This window comes from Cornus florida, unplaced genomic scaffold (genome assembly GCF_030987335.1).
Source record: "Cornus florida cultivar Cherokee Brave unplaced genomic scaffold, ASM3098733v1 CherokeeBrave_3.0.0_Hap2_Chr08, whole genome shotgun sequence".
NCBI classification, from domain to species: domain Eukaryota; kingdom Viridiplantae; phylum Streptophyta; class Magnoliopsida; order Cornales; family Cornaceae; genus Cornus; species Cornus florida.
The window spans coordinates 17,944,787-17,967,166 of NW_026775578.1; the positions used below are offsets into that span (position 1 = coordinate 17,944,787).

General features: G+C 34.9%; 2 protein-coding genes and 1 long non-coding RNA gene across 4 annotated transcripts; all 3 read right to left on the reverse strand.

Moving 5' to 3' along the window:
- Positions 1 to 7,368: 7,368 nt before the first annotated feature.
- LOC132269800 (wax ester synthase/diacylglycerol acyltransferase 6-like) lies at positions 7,369 to 8,028 on the reverse strand. Its single transcript, XM_059771040.1, has one exon. The coding sequence runs from the start codon at positions 8,026 to 8,028 to the stop codon at positions 7,369 to 7,371; it is 660 nt and encodes a 219-aa protein (XP_059627023.1).
- A 2,405-nt stretch (positions 8,029 to 10,433) lies between these two features.
- LOC132270257 (flagellar radial spoke protein 5) lies at positions 10,434 to 16,190 on the reverse strand. Of its 2 annotated transcripts, none has more exons than XM_059771445.1 (9): positions 15,795 to 16,190; positions 13,872 to 13,956; positions 13,511 to 13,627; positions 12,339 to 12,403; positions 12,161 to 12,249; positions 11,994 to 12,073; positions 11,530 to 11,641; positions 10,909 to 11,028; positions 10,434 to 10,783 (listed from the first exon to the last, which is right to left on the reverse strand). In XM_059771445.1, the coding sequence occupies exons 1-9, from the start codon at positions 16,093 to 16,095 to the stop codon at positions 10,598 to 10,600; spliced, it is 1,155 nt and encodes a 384-aa protein (XP_059627428.1). In that variant the 5' UTR covers positions 16,096 to 16,190; the 3' UTR covers positions 10,434 to 10,597. The 2 variants fall into 2 exon arrangements, with proteins under 2 accessions (XP_059627428.1, XP_059627429.1); XM_059771446.1 differs by lacking the exon at positions 15,795 to 16,190 and adding an exon at positions 14,265 to 14,705.
- Positions 16,191 to 17,606: 1,416 nt separating this feature from the next.
- LOC132268462 (uncharacterized) lies at positions 17,607 to 22,126 on the reverse strand. The gene is made up of 3 exons (XR_009469299.1): positions 22,055 to 22,126; positions 20,428 to 20,500; positions 17,607 to 17,940 (listed from the first exon to the last, which is right to left on the reverse strand). It is a non-coding gene; the product is annotated as an uncharacterized LOC132268462 (long non-coding RNA).
- Positions 22,127 to 22,380: the final 254 nt, after the last annotated feature.

The window sequence follows — 22,380 nt, forward strand, 5'->3', positions numbered from 1 at the left end:
ACACATCTCATATCATAAAAGAGAGTTGAGCTTCAATTTATTCATACACACTCTAGAGTGAGCTATATCTTGTACTTCAGATCTAAAAGAGATCATATTGTACTTCTTCAATCTTGTTCAAAACTTGTAAGGGCTGGTGTGGCCTAAGAAAAACTAAGAGAAGGTGTTTCTCTTAGCACCTAGAAGTAAGGAAGAGCTTCTTGTAAAAGGTTTGCTCTCCACCCGTAAGGAGAAGCCATAGTGAATTGGGAAGTCTCAAGAGGGATCTTGAGCCGAGGAGTAGGAGTTTCCAAACCTCGCTAAAAATCCCTGAGTATATGTTTGCAATTTCTATCTCTATCTCTTACTTTTATTGCTTCATATCTTGTTTGATAAATAATGTCTTTTGAAGTCTAAAATTCAGTTTGCCTTCTTCAATATTTATTAAGGAAGTTAAGTCTTGTTATAGTTAGTGAGTTAAAATTCAAAATTGACCTTAGTTTGCTTAGACTCTATTCACCCCCCCCCCCCCTCTAGAGTCTATACTTGGGCAACAATTGGTATTAGAGCTAGAACTCTATTGAAAAAAAGCTTAAATGTTGAGAACGATCATGGCAAACTTAAATGGTCATCTTCATCAAGAAGGCCAATCTAACACTAGACCTCCTTGGTTCGATGGAACAAACTACGGCTATTAGAAAAACAGAATGATAGACTTTCTTCAATCCGTAGACTATCAAATTTGGCTAGTTACAGTTAATGGACCTTTTATTCCAATGAAAATTGTTGACACGGGAAGAATCCCTAAAACTGAAGCTGAATGGGACACCGAGGATTATAGACTTATCTCTTTAAATGCTAAAGCCAAAGTCAATCTAAATTGTGCTATAAGTCCAAGTGAATATAATAAAGTCTTTACTTGCACCACAGCTAAAGAAATCTGGGATAAACTTCAGGTTACTTATGAAGGAACTTCACAAGTCAAGGAATCCAAAATTGACATTCTTATGCATCAATATGAATTGTTTCGTATGAATGAAAATGAGTCTATTAGTGCAATGTTTGTGAGATTTACTGACATTATTAATGGGTTGAAACATCTTGGCAGAATTATGACTAACTCTGATCTTGCAAGGAAAATTCTAAGAAACTTACCCGAAAAATGGGATGCAAAAGCAACGGCAATTAAGGAAGCTCACAATCTCAACACACTTGAGTTAGATGAACTTCTCGGCTCTCTTCTCACATGGGAGATCACTCTAAAAGATAGAGAAGGAGATCATCATCAGAAGAAAGAAATTGCTCTTAAAGTCTCTCAAATAGAAAAAAAAGTTGCTAGCAACGAAAGTAAAGATGATGACTTGGCTCTTATCACTCAATCCTTCAAAAGATTTCTTCATAGGAAGAAATTCAACAAGGGAAGGTTCAAAAAGGGTGAATCATCTAATGAACAGAGCAAGTGAGACACCTCTACCTGTTTTCATTTTAGAAAGCGAGGACACTTCAAAGCTGATTGCCATGTTTACAAAGAAGAAAAGAAAAAGAGAAGAGCAATGCAAGCCACTTGGGAAGATGATGACTTAAATGGCTCCGAAAGCGATAATGAAAAGGCAATACTCTGTCTCATGGCAAATAAGGATGAGGTAAACTCTAATTATGACTCTTCCTCTGAAAGTGAAATGTCCTTTGATGATTTAGTTTATGTATATAATGGATTACTTGATGGTTTTAAAGAATTGCATGATGAACTAGGAAAAATGGTCAAAAAATGTGCCTCTCAAAGAAGAGAAAAACTTATCATTGAAAGCAAATTTCAAACTCTTCTAAATGAAAATGAGGGCTTGAAAAAAGAATGCACTTTGCTTAAAGAAATAGGATCACCTGAACTCATCTCTGAAAATGCTTCCTTAAAGTTAATCATTGAAGACCAAATTGATGGTCTAGCAAAGTTTACTCAAGGTACCAAAAATCTAGAACTTATGCTAGGTGCTCAAAGAAGTGTCTTTTATAAAAATGGATTAGGATATGACCATTTTGACAAGAAAGCATGTCTATTGAAAAAGAGAAAGCCTTTGGCTAACTACTTTTTTAAAAGTAAGAACAAAATTCTAGATGCAATTATTATAGAAGGATGGGTCATCTTATTTAAGAATGCTCAAAGAGAAAGCCTAAGTTCATAAAGAAGTGGGTTCTTAAAGGAACATATGTGCTCTTAGCTAACTCCCATGGACCCAACAAGATTTAGGTACCAAGTGAAAATACTTGAAATCTCTTTTGTAGGATGGTTTCAAAATCTCCACATCTTCCAAGGACAAATGGTTTCTAGATAGCGGATGTTCAAGACACATGACGGGTGACCGCACAAAATTCTCCTCTCTAGAAGCATACAAAGGAGGAAGCGTAACATTTGGTGACAACTCTAAAGGTAAGGTAATTGGCATTGAGATCATAGGTATTTCTCCTTCTTTATCAATTGAACATGTCTTACTTGTTGAAGGTTTAAAGCATAATCTATTTAGTGTTAGTCAACTTTGTGATAATGGATTTGATGTAATTTTTAAATCGGATAAATGCATTGTTAAAAGAAATGAATCTCAAATATTTTGTGCTCCTAGACATGGTAATGTATACACCTTGCTCTTAGGTGAACTTCAAGAACAAGATATTAAGTGTTTCATGTCATCTAATGAACATAGTTGGTCGTGGCATAGGAGGTTAGGTCATGCTAGCATAGATTTAATCACAAGATTGTCTAAAAATGAACTTGTCAAAGGTCTCCCCAAGACAAATTTTTCAAAAGATAAACCGTGTAGTGCTTGCCAAATTGGTAAGCAAATTAAGTCCTCCTTCAAAAGAAAAAAGGATATAACCACTTTAAAACCACTTGAATTGATTCACATGGATCTTTTTGGTCCGGAGAAAATTACTAGTCTTGGTGGTAAACTATATGCCTTTGTAATCGTAGATGACTACTCTAGATTCACTTGGGTATTCTTCCTTGCACGCAAAAATGAGGCTCATTCAATTCTTTCAAAATTTTGCAAAAGAGTCGAAAACGAAAAGGAATGTAAAATTAAACCACTAGAAGTGATAGGGGTAGAGAGTTTGACAATCAAGATGTTGAAAGATTTTGCGACGAAAATGGCTACAATCACAATCTTTCGGAACCTAGGACTCCCCAACAAAACGGTGCTGTTGAAAGGAAAAATAGATCTCTTCAAGAAATGGCTAGAACCATGCTAAATGAGCACAATTCACCTAGATCTTTACGGGCAGAAGCCGTAAATACTTCATACTAGGTTATAAATAGAGTTGTTATTAGAAATATTCTCAATAAAACACCCTATGAGTTATGGAACAAAAGAAAACCTAATATAGGCTATTTCAAAGTTTTTGGGTGCAAATGCTTTGTCCTTAATGACAAGGATAATCTAGGAAAATTTGATACTAAATCCGATAAAGGCATTTTTCTTGGGTATTCCTCTTGAAGTAAAGTATATAGAGTTTATAACAAGAGGACCTTAGTTGTGGTTGAATCCATACATGTTGTGTTTGATGAATCCCCAACCTCTCTCACAAAAAGTGTGATAGACAATGATGAAGAAGTTGAACTTGAAAAGGGTAACAATGAACTTAATACAAATAGGTGCCCTATAGAGCTTGAGAAGAGTATCAATGATCTCAACATAAATGAGTCTTCTATTGATATCTATCAAAGTTCCAATTCAAGTGATGATACCTCTCAAAATAAAACTACTCCAAATGAATAGAAGTTAGTTCATAATCATCCCATTGACCAAGTTATTGGTGATCCATCCAAAGGTGTTAGTACACGGTCACAATTAAGAAATATATACAATTTTGTGGCATTTGTTTCTCAATTTAAACCTAAAAATATACATAAGGCTGAAAATGATGAATCTTGGCTCTTGGCAATGCAAGAAGAACTCATTCAATTTAAAAGAAACAAGGTTTGGCATCTTGTCCCTAGACCTCAAAATAAAACAATTATAGGCACAAAATGGGTTTTTTGAAACAAAAAGGATGAGTCTGGAACTATTGTTAGGAATAAGGCTAGACTTGTTGCAAAAGGGTATAACCAAGAAGAAGGTATAGATTATGAAGAGACTTTTGCTCCCGTTGCTAGACTTGAGGCTATAAAAATGTTACTTGCATTTGTATCTCACAAAAATTTCAAATTATTTCAAATGGATGTAAAAAGCTCCTTCTTAAATGGTTTTATAGATGAAGAAGTATTTGTAGAACAACCACCGGGCTTTGAAAGCTATGACAATCCAAACCATGTTTATAAATTGACCAAAGCTTTATATGGTTTAAAACAAGCTCTTAGAGCTTGGTACAAAAGACTTAGTGGGTTTCTATTTTCAACTGGTTTTAGTAGAGGAAAATTGATAATACACTGTTTACCAAAACCATTGATGGCAATTTATTGATCATTCAAATTTACGTTGATGACATTATTTTTGGATCAACAAATGACTCTCTAAGTAAAGAGTTTGCTACCTCCATGCAAAACGAGTTTGAAATGAGTATGATGGGCGAACTCAACTTCTTCTTAGGCTTGCAAATCAAACAAACTCTTAATGGAATTTTTATTTCCCAATCAAAGTATACAAAAGATTTGCTAAAGAAATTTGGCTCGGATGACGCCAAACATGCTAAAACTCCCATGAGTCCTTCTTCAAAGCTTGATAAGGATGAGAAGGGCAAGGATATTGATATTAAGAAATATAGGGGGATGATTGGAAGTCTTCTATATTTAACGGCTAGTAGGCCGGACATTATGTTTAGTGTATGTTTATGTGCTAGGTTTCAATCTTGTCCCAAAGAATCTCACTTAAATGTTGTAAAGCGAATTTTTAAGTATTTAAATGGCACTATCAACTTAGGATTATGGTACCCTAGGCACACTTCATTTGAACTTGTAGGATTCACTTATGTTGATTTTGCCGGTTGTAAAGTTGATGGAAAAAGTACAAGCGGCGCATGTCACTTTATTGGTCAATCTCTTGTATCTTGGTCTTGCAAGAAACAAAACTTAGTAGCACTCTCCACTACTGAAGCTGAATATTTTGCTACTAGAAGCTGTTGTGCACAAATCTTATATATCAAACAACAACTTGAAGACTTTGGTTTATTCTTCGACAAATTCCCTATTAAATGTGACTATACCAGCGCCATATGCATATCAAAGAACCCTATTCAGCATTCTAAAACAAAGCATATTGAAATCAGGTATCACTTCTTAAGGGATCATGTTTCTAAAGGAGATGTTGAATTAATGTTTATCAACACCAAGAATCAATTGGCTGACATTCTCACGAAGCCACTTCAAAAAGATAAGTTTTGCACACTTCGTCGAGAAATCGGAATGACTATAGAAAGAGAGATTCATGACCACTAATGTATCCCTCAAGAAATAAAAGATGTGGTTTTATTTGATGCGAGAATTTAAATTTCAAACGGGCTTTATTCCTTGAAATGTGTGTCCAACAGCTAGAATTCATATCAGACAGTTCTGAAAGTCTATATAATAACTGGTAGCCTTCATAAAAGCTAGTTGCATTTATTAAGAAAGATTTTCTAGCAATCAAAAAGCCTTTCATCATCATATTCACACATCTCATATCATAAAAGAGAGTTGAGCTTCAATTTTTTCATACACACTCTAGAGTAAGCTATATCTTGTACTTCAGATCTAAGAGAGATCATATTGTACTTCTTCAATCTTGTTCAAAACTTGTAAGGGCTGGTGTGGCCCAAGAAAGACTAAGAGAGGGTATTTCTCTTAGCACCTAGAAGCCAAGAAGAGCTTCTTGTAAAAGGTTTGCTCTCCACCTGTAAGGAGAAGCCATAGTGAATTAGGAAGTCTCAAGAGGAGTCTTAAGCCGAGGAGTAGGAGTTTCCGAACCTCGCTAAAAATCGTTGAGTATATGTTTGCAATTTCTATCTCTATCTCTTACTTTTATTGTTTCATATCTTGTTTGATAAATAGTGTCTTTTGAAGTCTAAAATTCAGTTTGTCTTCTTCAATATTTATCAAGGAAGTTAAGTCTTGTTATAGTTAGTGAGTTAAAATTCAAAATTGACCTTAGTTTGTTTAGACTCTATTCCCCCCTCCCCCCTCTCTAGAGTCTATACTTGGGCAACAGGTTCTTCAAAAAATCCCAGATGGATTTTGCATAATTAAATCGGCTGAATTCGATACTGATGGATAAGATACAAGTGTTGCGAAACCAAGTAATAATTTGATGATTTTTGTTCTCCCATTCTTCAAGACGATCACCATATTTTTCTGTTGTTTCTGTGTCGAGTTGCACTGGTTCGATGACATCACCTGTAATAATCCGCCATAATTTCTTACCTTTAAGAAAACTGGACATAGCTTGAGACCAAAGGATATAATTTGAACAACCTGCCAAAATAGTCCTAATAGGATTAGAATTTTCAAATCTGTCCATGACTGATAGAAATATGAGAGGTGATTAGTAGGCCCAATCTTGTCACAATAGTAAGCCCCAAATGTTGTTGTTGTTGTTGTTGTTATTTTTTTTTTTTTTTTTTTTTTTTTAACTGCTACCCAAATAAATGTCCACAAAAAAGAAAGATAAGATTGGAGAGAGCACCACCGATAGTTGGCAAATAAAGCAACGGTGTGATGTCAGCGAAGATGGAGATGAGAGCGGTGTGATGTCAACTGGCTGTTGGTGGCGGATGGTTCGACTGTGGATTCCCGGCGGCGGCAGAGAGCAGAGAGCAGAGAAATCATCGGTGACGATGTTGGTGCTACGGCGAGGCTGGCGGCTTAAACACCTAAGAAAGAGTAGCATTGTGAGGAGCGGCGACTCGTTGCAGAAGGTGTGAGGACTGGATTTGCCGAGGAAGGAGGTGGCACGTGGAACAGCGGCTGAAGCTTGCGAATGACGAAACCGAACTGGAACAGCAAGCGATGGAAACTGAAAGAGATGGGGTTTGATATAGATAATGGGTTTTGAACATTTGATTCTTATAGATTTTGTAGTTTGCAGAGAGAGATGGAGGCTCTGACTCAAATCAGATGAGTCGTAACGGTGGAATAAAAAATTGAGATGGTGCAGATGAGGATCAGAGGCATGGCTCTGATACCATGTTGAATATAAGAGAGTGACAGAGATATATGTTGAATATGTTCTATATAATCAAGTGTGAATAAATCATGTACAAGGGGAGGTATAAATAGGTGAGAGATCACCAACGGCTATACAATAATCATTGCAACAATCTATACAACGGCTATAATATAATGTAACTATGGTAACAATCTATACAACGGCTATAATATAATGTAACTATGGTAATAATTTATACAACGGCTATAATCTAATTATGTTAACACTTGTCACGAGTAGTGGCGTTGGAAGTAGAAGTCCCCAAGGATTTGACAGTGGGTAGCTGATCAGGATTATCGGCCCTCATGCAGCACGTTAGAAGCAAAGACATCTGCGAAATCCCATCGCCCAGTGCGTGATGGAACCGAAAGATGGTGCCCTTGTGGGCTATCAACAGGTGTATTTCCCAAAGCGGCTTGTCGAAGCTGAGGGTCGACACCGCCAGCTCGGCGAGGTAGTCGTTGATCGCGTCCTCGTCGTTGACTCCGTTGACAACGGGTTCATGGCTGACGATGAAGTGTTGGCTGAGATCAACCTGGGTTGTTCTCCAGTGTTCGACGCCGCGAGAGTCTCTAACCATTAAGTTATTGAATCTGGGGAGTGTGAACATGACGGAGTTGCTAATCTCGGCCTTCACGGCGTCCACGTCAATTGGGTGTTTTTGGCCAATGACGTAGGTGATTATTTGGTTCATCTCTGGACTGAGGAATAGCTGGCCGGCCGGCGACAGTGACTCGTCCATCTTTGCAGCATCCATGAGAGAGAGACGGAGAGGGAGTGCGGTTTTGGTGTTTAGAGAGAACTTGCTCATCTTTAAGCAGACACCCACACTTACAGTGAGCTCCACACATTCTTCGGCCAAACAGTTCGGTTCGTTCATTTTGATATTGGAACTGTAACAACCACCTTGGTGTAATTTGTCTCCACTACTCCGACATAAAAAGCTGAGCGCTCAACCTATTTGGGTGGGAGCGAGAAACTTTGGTTTGGAGCCAAATTAAACATATGTAATTAAAATTTAAAGAATTTATAAATCAATTATATGTTTTTTATCACATTAGTATTGGTATATTTATGAAATAATATATATTTCGAAAAATATAAAAAAATGCAACTCAAATAAATAGAGGTGAATAATTGATATTGATAAGAACGAGTTACATATTGTCCGAGTCGTGTATGAGAGCCCGTGTTTGAGACCTTACACCCCCTCTCTCCCTATATTCACTAACCCCTAATACTGATATTGATAAGAAATGGATTGCTCGGGTATAAGAGCCCTTGTTTAAGACCTTACACCCTTTCTCCCCCTAAATTCACTAACCTCTAACACTGATATTGATAAGAAAATGATAACCTGCGTTTAAAAAGAGAAGTGGTAAAAAAAAAATAAAAAAAATAAAAAAAAAAAACATTGTTAAAACATTAATTTTTTTCTCAATAATTTTTTTAATTTTCTAATATTAAATTTAAATTTATAATTATTTTTCTTTTAAGTACTTTGGTTCCACTAAAAAAAAAGGTTACCTTAGTGAAATATTAATAAAAAATATACTTACCAAAAATATTTTAAAAAATGCCTGATGAAAAAATGCCTTACAAAAATAAAATATTAAAAAAGTATTTTAATAACTTATACGCTATAGAAAATTTGGAAGAAAGGATTTTTTGGATGAGGGTAATTTGGTCATTCTACATGGTCAAAGGGTAAATATATACTTTCATCATGTTTGGGGTGTCATTGTTTAAATTTGCAAACTTAGGGGGTGTCTTTGTTCAAAAAGAGACTAAGTTATATATGAGTGTTAATATGACAAATCTCAGGGAGTGTCGTTGTAATTTACCCTAAAATTTATTTATTAACGACTGACAACTAAAATATTAGCTTATATGATATCAATTTGTTATTGGCATTTTTGCGATCTTGCTAATGTAACACTTTAGTTTCCTTTTGCCAATGCACCAAAGATGCGCATATGGAGATTAGCATATAACTTAAGATAATTTGGTTCCACTAAAAAAAAGGTTACCTTAGTGAAATATTAATAAAAAAATATACTTACCAAATATATTTTAGAAAAATTATTAAAAAATGCCTGATGAAAATAAAATATTAAAAAAGTATTTTAATAACTTATACGCTATAGAATTTATTTCTTAACAACTGACAACTAAAATATTAGCTTATATGATATCAATTTGTTATTGGCATTTTTGCAATCTTGCTAATGTAACACTTTAGTTTCCTCTTGCCAATGCACCAAAGATGCGCATATGGAGATTAGCATATAATTTAAGATAATTTTTTTTGTAAACACAATCTAACAAAAATGTTTGATAAAAAAGGTACATAATAAATAAAAAAATAAATAAATAAATAAAAAATTCATTGACAAGAAATATATCCACACACTTAATGTTCTATGGGGACTTGAAATCCCGACCTTCTCCTCTGAAGGACTAGGAAGTATCATTAACTATGCCTCATTTGGTATATATTTTAATAAGGAGACGTTAGTGAGAGCCTGCAGACCCCAAACTTAGGGAAGTCTTTGTTCCAATTAGGGTCAGCCCTTAGATGGTGTAGGTGGCGCCACCGCAGAGGTCCCCCAATTTTGGAGGGCCCCCAAATTTTTTTGTGAGCCCATATATATAGTATATATAGTGTGAAAAATATTTTATTTATAAAATGAATTGCAGCTCAGTTGATGAAGGGTAAATACAACTTATTTTTAATACAGCTCACTTGTAACTTAATTTTTTATTATTTATAAACTTAGGCCCAATCTGAGTGAAGGAGAACACAGCCTAATCAAGATTCTTTTTAATGCAGCTCATGCAGTCCAATCAAGCCAGCCCACTCGTAACTTAATTTTTATTTTATAAACTTGGGCCCAATCTGAGTGGAGGAGAATATGAGGACATCTTTGGGTTTTTGTCTACTTAATACAAGTTAAACGCATTGGATGATGATGATATGAAGACTTGTTGCTTTCATCTTGAAAGCAATTTGAAAAATGACAATTTTTTTGATGTTGATAGGAATGATTTATTTGCGGAATTGAAACTATTACAAAAACATTTTACCAAAAGAAAAAATGAGAGCGACTGCAATATTAAATGTTTTGAAAAGAATGAATTGTTTTCCAAATGCATGGATTGCATATATAATATTATTGACTATTCATGTTACTGTTGCTTCTACAGAAAGAAGTTTTTCAAAATTGAAATTATTAATATCTTACTTGTGATCAACCAGGTCACAAAATAGATTGAATGGACTAGTAAGATCAAAACAGAGGTTTTATTATTTAGTAAATTACAGGGCATACGAAAATTTTCACTGATACAAAATGATTACAATATGCAGTATGTATTAATGAAACAAAATGAGTAAGAAAAGGAAAAGAAAATTCTAATGCGACCTAACAATGCAGCAATTGAGTGTCTCATGCACGCCTATATTCATCCCCACAGTCACCAATTACTCTTAGCAGATCTTTCCCTTTCTTTGAAACCTCTTGGATGCTATTTACATCCTCTTCATCAAGAACAAGTGAAAATACAGCACTGGATTCTTTGATATGTTCCGACAACCCAAGCCTAACCCCGATCATTGATCCTGCCACGGATGGCTGCAAACCCAAAACCATGTAGCAAAATACAAAAGTAAAAAAAGAGAAGCATTCAAATCTTCTATTCTATGTATTAATTTTTTACGTAAAAAATGACATCATTAGGTTAAGTGAAAGGGCTTTACCTGATCCAGGATGTATTTCACAGCAACTGTTGGGATTGAGACCCCATGTTTAGAAGCTACTTTTTTCAGAGTTTGCAGCAAAACCTGGAAGAGACTCCATCCTCCCCAAGCATCAACCATCTGCGACATTATTGCAAATTCACAAAAGGTTATCATCAAAACAAGAAAAATTAATTTAGAACTATGCTACGAAAAAGGTCACAAATTCCCTTCGTCCTTCCTGACATGTATAAGTATCAAACTTGAACTCTGCACCGAATATACATTATTAATTAATCGCATGTTAATGAATGATTTGCAGAAATTTTCACAAATCCCAAAAACATTCACGAAATAGTTAATTCTCTGAATGTTGACTAATGTTTCTCATGCTTTTATTGTCATCGTGTATTGCTTTAGCTTTGAGATCAAGTTTCAGACCATGCTTCCATCCTGTTTTCACACTATAGAATCAATTGCAGAATCGTATTCCTAAACTAGAGTTCCATTTTTTTTTTCCTGCCACGTCAGTTACATATAATTCATATTCCCATCATATCAACAATTTCCTCATTATGAATCTGCTGTTACAATTTTTTGGAGTATATATCAGAAAACAGTAGTTGTGTTAAGAGTATATACCCTTTTGTATTTCTGAAGGGAAGGAGTGTTTAGAGGAGGGCCAGCAAAGGGAATGGATAAGTTTGTGTCAAGGAACTTCTCAGACAATAATCCGCCCATTACAGTTCCATATCTGCATGCAAAACTATGTTAGATCTCGAAAGAGTGCACGAAACCATAACTTTGCAAAGGTTCAATGTCAACACGTTATTTTATACCAGAGGCTGTAAAATGGATCATCAATTTTGAACAATAGAAATGCAATCTATTGAACTCATTAGCCAGTTTAAGAGCAAAAAAGTTTTAACCGTAATAGAATTTGATCCCAGTAAAGATAAAATTAAGAACTGTTGTAAGCAGAACTATCCGGATTGGGCATTGATCATCAAGGAGGTGGATAATTGAATAGTGAGATATCAAAAGCAGCGCGCGCGCGCACGCACACACACACACGCAGAGAGAGAGAGAGAGAGAGAGAGAGAGACGTTATAAGTTTAACTCCTGTAAGCTGACAAAGCTCTGACATCTTTTGTTGAGGACGCATGTCAACAATTGAATGTTGTACCTGAAGAAACCCACAAGAAAATTCCCAGCAACTGAATACTCCATTTATGGAAATGCCAATTACAACAACAAAATATAGTTCCGTTACCTGATTGCTAACAACTGGAATTTCATTCTCCAGGATTATCTGTAACCTCTCCGTATCAAAGTTAGTCAAAGCGATGGTTTTAATCTTACCTGCATGCCATAAAATGAAGTAATTGAGGGTTATCAAGAAACCTGGGATTGAATATGATGGCTGAACGGCAATTGGAAATAAAATCAACCTTCTTCTTTGAGATCTGTAAGGTGCTTTAGTGCATCAAGGTAGCCAGAATTTGCATAGTCCCACCTGTTTCAAGTAGAAAAATGAAAGAAAGATTAGTAAGGAAAGGAAACATAGCTGTGCTTGGGTTCAAATCTTGTCTAACCAAAAAAAAAAAAAAGAGAGACAGTTACAGGATTAGAGAATATGATCCGGCCTAGAAATCACTGAAGGGTAAAAAGAGATTAAATTCCTTGAAGTTTGCCGCTAAGGGATTTTGGAGTTGCCTTCAGACTTTCAAATAAAATGATCAATTCATCTATTACATAGAATTGGCAACTTCATACATAAAAAATAAGCACTAAACAATAACAGAGATTTTTTAAACTCTTTGAGTGAACTGATCAAGGATTGAACTAAATTAAAAAAAAAAAAAACAAAAACAAAAACAAAATTTACTCAGCATTATTGAGGTATAGTGACTTACCCCACCCCAATAGGACAGGTCTAGGTAGGGAATAAACAGGGCAGAAGCAGGGCAATACCTGACCCAGCTTTAGGATGCATCGAAATAAGGGTGAACCCACCCTGTCCTACACTCCTTCCTCATTATATGTAGAATTCATAAAAATTGTTCCAGATCTTTAAGAATTCACTAATCATTCTCTTTATGTACAGGCTATAATTCATTACTCTGTCATCCATTTGCTGACTATTTTCTTCTACGCCAGAGAGGCTCATCACCATTTCTCACTTATTATTGGACACGTGCTGAGATAAAAATACCTCTCCGTCTCTCATTGTTCCACACACACCAACAAGAAAGCACTTCAATCTGAGGCCTTTGTGTTCTAGCACCTATAAAGATGGTAAGGATTTTGATTTAGCTAGGATTCAGATCGATCTCAAGAAGAGTTCAAAGTTTTCTTTGAGCTCAATAAGGTATTGATAATTCAATTCTCACAGAAATCCAGAATGTGTTTATGGAGAGGGCTTAGAGAATGGACTTGGGGTCGAGGATGTGGTAAAATTGAGAAACTCATCTTGGTTTGGGGCAGAGAGACCAGACACTGCCATCTCTGTGCACTGGGGTTTGAGCACACACGTTACATATCTTGCATAAGAAACTGTCTTAGCAAGTTGTGAGAATCTCCCCTTTACCACAAAAAACATAAGCGAGAAGAAATTTAATACCAATGAAATTGAAGCATGTCCAAGGATGCAACATCCATCCTCTTCAGTGAAACATTGATGTTCCCACGGACATAGCTACTTGTCATCTTAACAGGTGGTGGAACCCATTTAGTAAGGCTGCAGTACACAAAACAAACAGTAAGACCAATTATTCGGACAAATCACCAGTCTCCATGCTAACAAAAATTCTCATCATATATTTTCCTTGTGCATGTTACAATGAGCCAGAGGTTCTAGTTTCCTAATCATGTGAACTAAGATGCATTATAAACTAGTTTTCTGTCCAAAAGAACCAGAAACAAACAACAAATAGCCAATGAAGCACCATCTCAACATCAAAGTCTCTGTGAGTGTAATTTACCCTCTGACGTTTTCCAATAACTCTGGTGAGCGTTCTCTACGGACTCGATTAATGAAGATTCCATAAAGATCTTCTGCAGGCCCATCTGTGAAATCAAACTAATCAATGAAGGTCACTCATGATAGGCAGAAAAAAGTTGTAGTAAAAACTGAAAATGATTAACAGAGAAAATTTAAATGCAAGGGTGTGCAGAGTACGCTAAAACTGTCCCTCAATATTACTCTCTTTAGATTCACCTTAAAAACAAATTATGTTGTAGCGATGTATTAGCAAAATAAGCAATGACAATAAAATCTTTTTAACAAAGTTGAGAACATGCTATAACCACGTGTTCTTGATCACATATATAGACTAGTAATTAAGTCATATCCCTGAGGTGCCTCAATGCCTTACATATATCAGCCATATCAAAAGTAGTGAGCCCAGAATCAGCATATCGAAGCATAGCATCAACTGCATTGTCCTGGTCAATTCTTCCCCAACCACCACTTGTCTGCCACATCCCGTTAACAACTCGGCAGATGTTCAATGAATCTTTTCCATTCTTAACAACAGTCCACCGTTTATCTTCAGTTACCGCATATCGGATTGGTCTTAAATGCAGTTTTTGTATCATAGTCCCCCTTTCAGATTTTATTTTGATTGAATTGAGGGTAAATTTGCTAAAAAATTGGTTCAGGAACTCTGCCATTGAGAGATGGAAGAGCTAGAATATAGATAGAGAGAGAGAGAGAGAAAGAGAGAGAGAAGGGAAATTAAGTCCTATAGGCTAGTATGTATGCATATGTAGATATATAGAGAGAGAGCTTAAGTCCTCAAGGGTGGGTTGTTACACACTTATGTTATGAACAAATAGCAGAAAGAAAAATAGTGACTGGTCCAGTTTAGAAGCAGTTTTATCCTATCTGCTTCCAATTCCGTGTCTCAGCCCACCACCATTTTCTTTCTTTTATTACTGTATTATTATTTGAGAATCTTGTTTAAATGCATCTTGTGTTTTTGTATCCTTGTGGTACCAAACTTCAGCTTGACTAAAATACCCTAAAGGGTTGTTACACACCTGTGTTATTGAACAAATAGTAGAAAGAAAAATAGTGACTGGTCGAGTTTAGAAGCAGTTTTATCCTATCTGCTTCCAATTCCGTGTCTCAGCCCACCACCATTTTCTTTCTTTTATTACTGTATTATTATTTGAGAATCTTGTTTAAATGCATCATGTGTTTTCGTATCCTTGTGGTACCAAACTTCAGCTTGACTAAAATACCCTAAAGGGTTGTTACACACTTGTGTTATTGAACAAATAGTAGAAAGAAAAATAGTGACTGGTCCAGTTTAGAAGCAGTTTTATCCTATCTGCTTCCAATTCCGTGTCTCAGCCCACCACCATTTTCTTTCTTTTATTACTGTATTATTATTTGAGAATCTTGTTTAAATGCATCAAGTGTTGTTGTATCCTTGTGTACCAAACTTCAGCTTGACTAAAATACCCTAGTCAATAAATTTTGTTATACTGTTTTTTTCTTTTTCCCAACTTCCAACATTCAATTTTTACACTTCAAGTTCACTTGTTTTTTCTTTTTATAAGAAAAGAAGGAAATTATACCATTGCATATTAGGGGTTAGTTATTAGAGGGGGAAGGGGAGCGTGCAAAGCTGGAACACTGGCTCCAAGGGGAATCCAAGGGGAGCAACCCAATTGCTACAATTGGAAACATTGACGTCTCACTCCATAATTATTAAAAAAAGGAGAAAAATAAAATAAAATAAAAAAACTCCAATGCACACTTAATTTTTAAAGGTAATTTGAAATTTCATTCACTAAAAAAATTAGAGCGCCTGTGGAGAAATGTGGAGTGGCAATATCAAATTCAGAAGAAAAGCAAATAATTAGGGTTTATACAAAAAGAGAAGTATTGAATTTACAGTGATCGGCCATGTCGAAGGTGGAGAGACCGGCGTCGACATAGCGGAGCATGGCCTCGACGGCGTCGTCTCGGTCGATTCTGCCCCACCCGCCACTGGTCTGCCACATCCCGTTCAGAACTCTGCAGATATCGAGCGAATCTTTCCCGTTTTTCACAGTGACTCGCCGGCTCTCGCCGACTGCCACCTCGCACCGGACCTGACTAGCGACGAGTCTCCGCGACTGGGGACTGATCCGAGTTTTGGTCTTTTTTAAGTGATTGAGAGTGCAAAAGGCATGATGGTGTAGGGTCGCTGCCATTTTTATGTTTGATGAAGTAACGGTGAGCTAGAACCACCGGAGAGAGAAGAGGATAAGGTCACCCAATATCTACTCCATTTGGCGCCCTGGTTGGTTATAATTTATATATTTATGTAAGTGTACGTATTATATGTAATTGAGTTGCTTGATTGACGGTTGTAACCCTGTTAGTCATAATTTTGCTAAACTCAATTAGGGTCAGACAATTATTAATAAATGAAAAAAAATGGTTTATAGTGGCTCCAAGAAGGTTCCAATTTTACTTCAATAGCGTTAAAATAATAAATAAATAAATAAATAAAAATTTACTTCAAAATAATTCTTTTAACATTTATTACATGATTTCACACAAAGATTTTTTAAAAGATTAATGCTAATACGGTCATTAGGGTATTATCTTTTCCAAAAGAGTGTACCCGAGTCCTAGTTTAAAAAAAAAATCCTTTTTATAAACTCTCTTTTAAATTGTCATATTTTTTATAACAAAAATAATACATAAATTATATCTTCACCTTAAAGTGATCTCAGAGTTAAATTTTTTTGTTATATATATATATATATATATATATATATATATATATATATATATATTTATAACTTTGACTGAATCATGTGACTCACTATAAATGAATTTTGATACGAAATTTTAATTACATAATCTTTCAATAAATAACTCATAAGAAATGCCATTATAACATTACTTAAGTATGGTGATAACATTACTCAGGAACTTCAGGAAAAAAGAATATATATATATTCATGTCGACAAATCCTGAAAAATCAACCACATATCTTAAAAACTTTTTGCTAAGAAACAAACATGAATAAAGTTTTTTTTTTTTTTAATGGAAGTTCTCTATGGTTATTAAATGCGTTGTCACGTACAATGTCAAATGAAAAATACCTTTCTAAGAATCAATGTGAAATTTTGAAGAAGCGTCTCAGCTGATTAGGACCATGATGTTAATAAAAATGTGACCCATACCGGGGTAACCTTGGCTAGTGATACATGCATGTGCCTATATATATATATGATGGCCCATTCATTTTCTATCCCCAGTCGATGTGGGATGAGCCCAGAGGAATTTGAAAGAAATTTAAGTGCCTAGGGGAACAAAGTGAGTTGATGTCAGCAAGATGATTTTAATAAGAAGTAGATAACGGATGAAACAGCTAGTTTATTTGATCGAACAAATATATGGAAAACTTTCATATATTCAAAAGGTGAAAAATTGTAATCAATTCTAAGACAACATCGAGCCTAGTTTATCCTACACAAGTTCAGCTACTGATACTCCATGCTCCTCTAAAGACCATGCCTAAAACACAAATATAAGAAATAATCCCCTAAGATGGTATTCCGCAGGAATATGGTATGTTCAGAATGTTCTTGAAAAGCGAAAAAAAAAAAATAATTGCTAAGCATTTAACCCATAAGATGCAAATGTCATGCAACAGGGTGTTGCAACATCTTTGGTAGAACTCCATCACTGTCATTTATGAGGATCCATCATCAATGTTGTCTGTCATCATCATAATAACAACAACAATCATTATCATAATACCAATATATTTTTATAAAGAAGTTTCAGGTTTCCACTTTTAGGAGTGAGTATGCAAGCGAGCAACAAGCGCTACACAGACGTTCATAACAAAGTGAAAACATGCAGCTGGGCAAATGAAGTTGTCCGCCAGAAGAACAAAGCTAAATATGGTTTCAGTTTGGATCATTTCCATATGCACAACACTACATCCTTGTGAACTCTCTCATACACCAGGAGGATACGACAGCAGTTAACCTCTATTCTGCTGCTTGTCCTTAAGTCTGATAATCTTTCGCTCCATCTGCAAGTGTCCCGTGGAATAAATTAGCTAAAACAAGTGGATGAACTTCCGTAAGCATTGAGAATAATGTTAGCTACGTAACAGGGACTATTGCACAACATTAATATATCTATATATATAAGCAGCTGATTCATTCCAGCAGGTATTGAAGCTGTAAATTTAAGTATCAGGATCCACAAGATTAACTTAATCTATAACCTAAAGGGTTGAGAGGGATGCACAAGTTTAAACTTGAGCAATTACTTTCTGGCACATTATTTTCAAATTTTATTTCATACAATAATCAGATCACACCCTGTGGATGGAGCCAGGAAAATTCTCAACTTCTTCAAACGTGAACAGTTTGGTTGTTATTTTCTTTGTTTGACCTATTTATAATTTTATATGGTAACTTCCATCCCCGTGCATGTGCATCATAAGTGACCCACCCATGAAATTTAAACAGCGTTAATGTCATCATATAAATTATCGTTTAACCTCAAATAAGTTCCATTTGGAGGGCCATTGTTTGGTTCAGCAATAAGATGCTCGACCATTGGATCCACTGGCTCTAGTTCAAGCCCCTATAGCAGGCACTGAAAGAATATTAAATATTCGGTTTCTTTCGATTTATCCCTCCACAGAATCCTGTCACGGTAAGACTAGCGCTAGGTAATATTCCAATAATAAGTTCCATTTAGTACAGGAAATAACCACACATGGTGGAAGAGTTAATAAAACCCCATTATCTTATCATTATATAAACCACCGACCAGTACACATCAACTAAAAAAAAAAAAAGAAAGGTTTATTTTTTATTTTTTATTTTCTGTTGAGGACCCAATTTTCTTCATTTTCAACAATCCATCCTTAACTCACTCTCTTCTTTGAGATTCTAGTCCTTATCAAACAAGAGGCTGCAGCTTGGTCTTTTTACTTCTAAACTCTGTTAGATACTGTCCAAACAAAAATGGCCTTCCTTCTAAAGTATAACCCACTTAATAGTGGCAGTTTTACCACTAGGCAATTTAATCAAAATCTAGAGTCCCACTTGGAAAAGGCCAATCATATTTCAATTAATCCCATTGCAGATTTTCTATATAATATATTCTACAATTCCTTGACGTGGACCCATAAAAATTTTAAATTTAAAAAATAAAATACTACTTCAATTGCATCCCTTTTCTCATACCTTTCCTTGTAATTCTAAAATTCATCAAACTTGTTATTATCTTTTATTCTTCTAAACTTTTTACTTACCCTGTGTCTATTGTTGTGGAAAATTTAAAAGTGAGTTTTGTAGTTGAAAATTCATCAAATTATCAAAAGGAACCAGATGAAATAAGCCTAAGAATGAAAAAATAATTGGGTAATAGCAATGCTAATTTCACCCCCGGCAACCACATCATTTTTCAACTATTTTTTAAAAACATAGCTGAAACGGTAAGACTGGCATACATTATCTGAACTTTTCAAGGTTTGCTGTTTTTTGCCAAAAATTTCATGGGACCTTAGAAATTCAGTTGGAAGCTCAAAAACTTCGCCTTGGACATCGAGTTGTATTTAGCTGGCCTGCCAATTAACAGGGGGTCATTTATGTAAAAATCATTTGATTAAATAAACATAAACTTCACTGATTGTGGCCCTATCCAAGGGACTTGTCTACATGATGCCTTAGCCAACTCGCCACGCTTGGGGGTGGTCCAAAGCGCTAAGAGCAGACATCACCAAGCCTAAGCGCCTAGGTAACTTGAGTGTCCCAGTACTTCAACTAAATTGGTCAGTTGTACTAATAGCTCTACAACATTTTCTTTCATAAGACACAAAAATGTTGAGAAATAAAGTTTAACACATTATAAACAACAAAAGAAGAACATCCAGCAGAAGGAACCCTCTCTCCTCCTTGCGCATAAACCATATTTCAGAAATCTACTGTCCAAACACTTCTTAGACTTGAGTGAGTCCATAAGTAAAAAAATAAATAAATAAATAAAAAATCTTAATTTGGAGACATTTCAGAGAAGTGGCTGATACTTATTGAATGCTTGAGATATGACTTTCTTTCGGCGTGAAAAAAGCAATTTGTAAAGAAAAATTAAACTAATTTCTAAATAAAAATAAAATAAAGGTTTATACAAATCTTATTAAAAAGTTCGACCACGTATTCTTTATAGCAAAATTTGATAAAAGAAGGTTTTATTAAAGAAGTGGATGTGGACTTGTGAGACTAAAACTCGTCATAGCTGTGTATCTGTGCAAAAACTTATACGTACATACATAAACATATGCATGCACATATATACCCTTGTTAAGTCATTGTCCATGAGACATGATTAAATTTCATGTACAGTCCCAAAATATTAGATTAATTTAGCATAAAGTAATTTTTCCATATATAATACAATTCTACATAAAAGTATGATAGTATATTGCTATATCCATCATGACCAAGTTTAGTGTCGGTGTTCATGCTTCATATAGTAAGACTAAATTTGTTGTTTTAAGTACCTGAGCAAAGGTTTCCAACTCTTTCCGAGTTTCTGAAAATTCTTTCCTCAACCAACTTATCGCTTGGGAGAATCTGAAATGATGATATTTCCCACAAAAGAAGAAAACCGAATATATTTTAAAAGTGTAAAGAGTTGCATACAAAGAAGTATAATTATGAAAGAAGAGAATAGAGAAGAAAATAATGGCATGTTCTTGTAAAATAAAAGGCAAATACTTGATTCATGTAAGATCTGGATAACATTGTAAAATCAGAAGTGAAAAAAAAGAAGAAAAAATATATGAATAAGAAACACGTGATGGAAACAATGATATATTCTTTGACATGGTGGACGGGATCCATCAGGAATCAAAATGTGTGTTCTTTGAGATCTGCAAAGGCAACATGACTTAAATATATATTATATTAGCCAAATTCAAACTGAAATTTAAATTATAAACCCCGCCAACCTTGTTAGACATCACATGTAAATTTCTGATTGGTTTGATCTACAGTGTCAACACAATGATGTAGTCAAACTGGAACATAGAATAGTGTCCCTTTAAAACTAGATCCACAGAGATTAAAATGAATACAGATGGTATTGTATCCACATAGCTATAATGGAATCGGTCAAAAGTTGATTTGCAAAACTATTTATTACAAGAAAATCGAATTTATTAGGAGTTAGTGTCATTTTATTTTGGCAATTTTAGTGTCAAAAAAGCTTTGAGCCCAAATTTTCCGTTTAATTTAAGTCATTAGTAATTTGAAGTTTGTTCGTAAGAGGAGCAAATGGTTGTAGGTCATCAAAGTAGAAGACATTTATAGGACCATGTACGTTTCCATATCTCACACAACAAGATCATGATAAAATTTGCAGTTAGATGACTTGACCCTCAAATATTTTGTTTGGGAATGTTCGTATATGTTTTTAAAATTTCTGAATTTGTTTTACAAATAGTTTAAAATGTTTTTGAGCAAGTTAAAAAAAAAAATGTTTCTGAGATTAACTACATATTGCCAATCATTACTCAAAAAGAAATGAACAACTATGAAAAGCCAACCAAGCAAAAGTGGGAGTTGGTAAAGGGAAAAACAAAATATTGCTCCAGTCCAGATCCCAAAAGAATACTTATTAATTCTTCACAATAGTGGTTTTTATATTTGGACCAGTAATTCTGATTCATGGACCAAAGTGTAGAACCACACAGTTATAAAATTATAAAGATAATAAAATTTGACTGAAAAAGAAGTGAAAAAAAAAAAAAAAAAAAAAAAAAAAAAAAATTTATTCAACTCAATAATTTGTGGGCCTTTGGATTAATTAAGTTTAGATCTTTAAATTATCCTCCATTACCATTACTATGGGCGGCAGCTAGGTTATCAAAGTTGTTCTTAAAAAAAGGGGAAAAGGACCAGTTAACAGTTCAACACTCTTAATTTCAGTCCAACAGTATATGTGGACAAGGACAAGGTTCATGCAGGTCATTTAGTTCATAAGTTATTAGCAACTTTTTGAAATCACAAGAGTCTATGGAGTACTATGATTAACTAATATCGAAAGAAAATTATTAAAAAGAAAGAGAAAAAAAAAAAAAAAAAAAAAGTATGATTGCTAATTGTGTGAGAGAAGTCTTTTCTTACTTTCTCATATGACTCTGCTCACAAGCACGAAGAGATCACCGCATGCGAGTCTCACATGCTCAGCACCAAAACTGTAAAATCATATAAGAAATTAAGATCGAATACTTAATCACTAAATGATGAGAGAAAGAGAGGGGGGGGGGGGGTGTGGGGGGAAGAAGAGAAGAGATTATGCTTTCACCTGACTCCATGGTGCAAATGTACAATACATGCAATTTCCTATTTGGCACCACAATTTATGATTACGATGGACAAAAAGCAATTCAGTATAATACTAATATACCATGTAAAGGAGGGTGAGCCATGGCACAACGTCAAGGTTGCTC